General features: G+C 41.6%; 1 protein-coding gene across 1 annotated transcript; it reads right to left on the bottom strand.

The window, feature by feature from the left end:
• Positions 1–432: 432 nt before the first annotated feature.
• LOC121245096 (ethylene-responsive transcription factor ERF023-like) lies at positions 433–1252 on the bottom strand. The gene has a single exon (XM_041143399.1). It carries the CDS (start codon positions 1235–1237, stop codon positions 656–658), a length of 582 nt encoding a protein of 193 aa, XP_040999333.1. The 5' UTR covers positions 1238–1252; the 3' UTR covers positions 433–655.
• Between the last annotated feature and the right edge of the window lie 2935 nt (positions 1253–4187).

The raw sequence follows: 4187 nt of genomic DNA, 5'->3' as shown, positions 1-4187 counted from the left end.
AGTAACCACAGGTGATTGATATAGAAGAATATTATTTTGGTTCTCAGCTGTATAACTCGGTCATCCATAATGCATCCGTCAATAGTGTCTAAGTTTTTGCCTGATGCACTGATGGTGATGTATTAAATGGTAATTTAATCTCTGATTAAGAAATTAATTAATTAGCTGCTAAATTTCTTTAATCGGGTGGTTACATCAAAGATTAGACTAATAATTGGTTATTGTAAAGTTCTAATTAATTAAAGGTATATATTCTTAATTATCCTATTGGTCCTGCAAATTAATTAAAATACGTACCGATATATGGACAATAATTAAATAATTTAATGAGATTGCATGCTGTGACTTGGATTGAAAACGTAAAAATTCAATGGCTAAAACTCATCAAATCGAACTCCAATTAATGTAGTAAAGAATGGTGAAATTAAGGTATAATATGCCAAAAAATAAAAGATATAATACTGATAATGGTATGGATATTTTGTGAGCATTCAACAAAGAAAAAATAGTATATTTTTTTGAGCTACTGAATAATTAAAATTAGAAGAAAGTTTTACATAAGAGCAGCAACAGACGACCAAGTTGCATATACGTACGTACATATATGGAGCCAGCCCAACCAAGCCAACCACATAAACAACGAAAAAAAATACCATCAGAGGCATGCCATGAACGGCGGTGGAACCTCCCCGTCAGGCCATGAGATGTGATCTCCAGCAAACGACCACCCACGTGACGAGTTCCAATGACACCCACTAACCATCAACTCCGGCAATTCAATCTCAGCCCAGAAATCTTCCCCGTCCGACCTGGAGTCGTGGCCGCCTCCCTTCTTCCCCACCAACGCCACGGCCTGCGCCGCCTTCGCTGCAGCCTCCTGGATATCCCTGGCGGTGGAGGTGGACGGCCGCGGCAAGTGCTCGACGTCTTCTGGGAAATTGAGCTGCGCCTTGCGGCCTTTCAAGCAGTATGCCGCGACGTCGTATGCCTTGGCTGCCATTTCTGGAGCGGGGAAAGAGCCTAGCCAAATGCGCGTCTTCTTGCGGGGCTCCCGGATCTCCGACACCCATTTTCCCCACCGTCGCTTCCTGACGCCGCGGAACACAGGATGGCGGGTGCCACCTGTCTTTGACTCGGGTTTCCGGTGAGCTTGAGTGGTGATGGTCAGGTCATCTCCAGTGTATGGTTGATGCTTCATTTTCATTAGCAACCGTTGGCTCTCAGAGTTCGATGACATTTATATATATACAAGCAAATTATCGCCAAATTATACGTAACAAAGGAGTTGGTATGGAATTACGTATAAGCCCTTCTGTAAGAATTGGGGGCTTTGTCCACTCACTGTTCTTACTTTACTGTACATTTAAAGACGGGCTTCTTTCACTTCGCCGTACGTAAAAAGGTCGGACAAAGGGACAGAACATATATCCACGTGCACCAACAAGGCGCGTGAGCAATGTGATATTTGATGAAATAATGAATATGATGGGGGTTTCTAACTTTTTCCGAGTCCAGTGAAATGATTGGCCATTTCAGCTCGCAGAAGATTTCATGCTACTTTCTCATCCGGGGCTGCGATGATGCAGTACTCGAGTATTGATCGCATAAAGTTGTCCGAGTTGATACAGAGGCGAGGCGAGTTGGCATTGCATTGATTTCATCGAAAAGAAAAGTATATATTTTTTATAAATTTATAATTTTTCAATTTATAATTTTACATTTGATTAACTATTAGATTTATCAAAATAATAATATAATGTTATTTTTAATAATAAAATTTTAAATTTTTCTTTTTATATTTTATAATTATAGTAACTATATGTACATTATGAGACAAACAATTAACATCAACCAATTAATTCATCCATTTTTCTGAACCCATAAAATAAAAAGTTTGTGTTCTCCAACACTTAGCTCAGAAAAGTAAGAAAAGAAACAATATTGAAAGCTAAAATTTCACAAAAAATAAAAACAAAAAGCTCTTGTTCTTTAGCCTATGTAGAAACCACACAGAGCCAAATAAAAACGTTGAAATATCTGTATTGGCACCACTACCGCCAAAGCTCATCTGGGCATCAATATCTGTCTTCAAAACCTTCAACTCCTCAATGATTTTCGTGACCATGGCTGGTACAGGAGACGTGATGCCCCAACCCTACCACTCCTGCAATGAGATAGACCCAAACTCAATCCCAGATGGAACCTAATCATCCTTGTTCCTAAGTACTTATTCCAAACCTAATCCAATCTCTTCCCAAAATAAACTCATCTAACAGCTGGGCTAGAGCCTAAATCCCAAAATAAACTCTTTTCAGCGATCATTTCTCTCTCGGACATTTTATCAAACTAATAATGGTCACTAGGCACCGATTTGTAGAGCAATTGTGATATATAGGTGTCGGGGGTGCGTAGTTCTATTGAGGAAGAAGAAGAACCTAGCGGAGAAGATGGTGTACTATGAAAATGAGAATAAGAGAGAAAGGGAGAGAGAAAACATGCGGGGAGAAAAATTCGTGAAGCCCGATTAAACCGAAGAAACCCATCCATTTACTTTAGCTCAAAGTTTCCCACTCATCCTTTTAGCTAATCCAATACAGCTATATTTTGATAAAATTCATTATATTTTACATTTGGTTAGGCTTTTGATGAAGCCAATGTTAATGCTCTTAACAAACATGGAATTAGACAATTTCTTATAATTGTTTGATCTAAATACTTTCAACCATTTTAAAATATACAAATACAGTGCATGCATTTTTCTCTATTAAATATCGTATTTATTCATGCGTATTTGGTAGTTGTTAGGCAACGACGATGTTTTTATACCTATGAGGGTGGAAGAAAAGGAAGCGGGGTGGTCGTGTCACCTATAATGCCAAAGTTAGAGTTCCTTAGAGGAAAACAAAAGGAGTAAGAAGTTTTATGGAGTTAGAAGAGATATACTAAGCGTGTGTAACCTTCTTCCTATTGTCAGTCTTCCTCAATTTATAATCGATTTCTCCTGGGATCCTTCTGTTGATGTAATGATCGCACTTGTCTCAGACAGCATGACATCACATTTAATGCAGCCACTCCTGTCAATTATAGGAGCCCGACCTCAGGACTGGCCAATCCAAGCTGCATTCAATGCAACCAATCCTGCAGGGGATATGATCCTGACTTGTCTGATCCCCATTAATGCATGGTGATTGGAGGAACCACCAGCTGGCTTATCCCTTCTTAGGCCCCTAAGTTCACCTAGGCCTTCTCCCCTCGTCAAGGATAGTGGGCCTTGGTGCAAGGGACCTAGGCCTAGTCTGGATGAGTACGAAAAATCTCCTTTCTAGTTGCCTTGAAATTTTCGACACGTGGGCAAGGCAATAATTTAATTCTCCAACACGCTCCCTCTTCCTCTTGAGTTTGCTGCACGGCTACACATTTCCCTGCCTCGAGAAATGGCATAGATGTCGCTCTTCCAAGTCCCATCACTCTTCTTGTTGGGGCTTCTAAATCGTCGCTTTCTCCATATTTATCCCTCTCCCTGCTCCTAAGCATCCTCTGTTTCTCTTCCTGCTCCTACTTTTTGGACCTCGCATTCTCCCTCTACTATTGTGCTTCTATTCCTAACTCCTTTCCAAATTTGTCTGCAATGGCTTCCAAGAGTACCCCCTACTGCGACTCTTCTTCCTACAATGGACACAAGTGGTCCATAGTTGTTGACCCCACGACCCTCGACGCGCTTTGTTGCACGTACGAAATCTCGAGGTTGGTGGCCTTGGAGATCCTAGCTCCAAGCAGAGGAGTCGTCGACTCCAAGGGTAGTACTGAGAGGGTGGCTTTGTACTCCGGAATGTTCGCATAGGATGTGAGGCTTCCCTTCTGCTGCTTGGTTCATGATGTCCTAGACTTCTTGGACATAACCCTAACCCAGATGCCCCTAAATGCTTGGAGGATCCTGATGTCATGTTGCGTGGCATGGCGTATTGTCTTAGAATCTATCGGAGAGGAATAGTCGGACCTGACTATTCGGAAGTTCCTATTCACCCACGCGGTCTGCAAGTTGGAAAGCAACGTCTGCAGTTTCTGTTCCTTTCCTAAATTTGGCTTACTGGGCTCAAGGCCGGCCACTCCAACTCCAAGCAGTGGCAAAACAAGTTCTTGTTCATGTCAGGTGAAGGATGGGAGTTCCCACTTAGGAAAGCCACCAC

Source organism: Juglans microcarpa x Juglans regia, chromosome 1S (genome assembly GCF_004785595.1).
Source record: "Juglans microcarpa x Juglans regia isolate MS1-56 chromosome 1S, Jm3101_v1.0, whole genome shotgun sequence".
Lineage (NCBI taxonomy): Eukaryota > Viridiplantae > Streptophyta > Magnoliopsida > Fagales > Juglandaceae > Juglans > Juglans microcarpa x Juglans regia.
The sequence above is the reverse complement of the archived record's forward strand: the minus strand, read 5'-3'. Positions and strand labels throughout refer to the sequence as shown.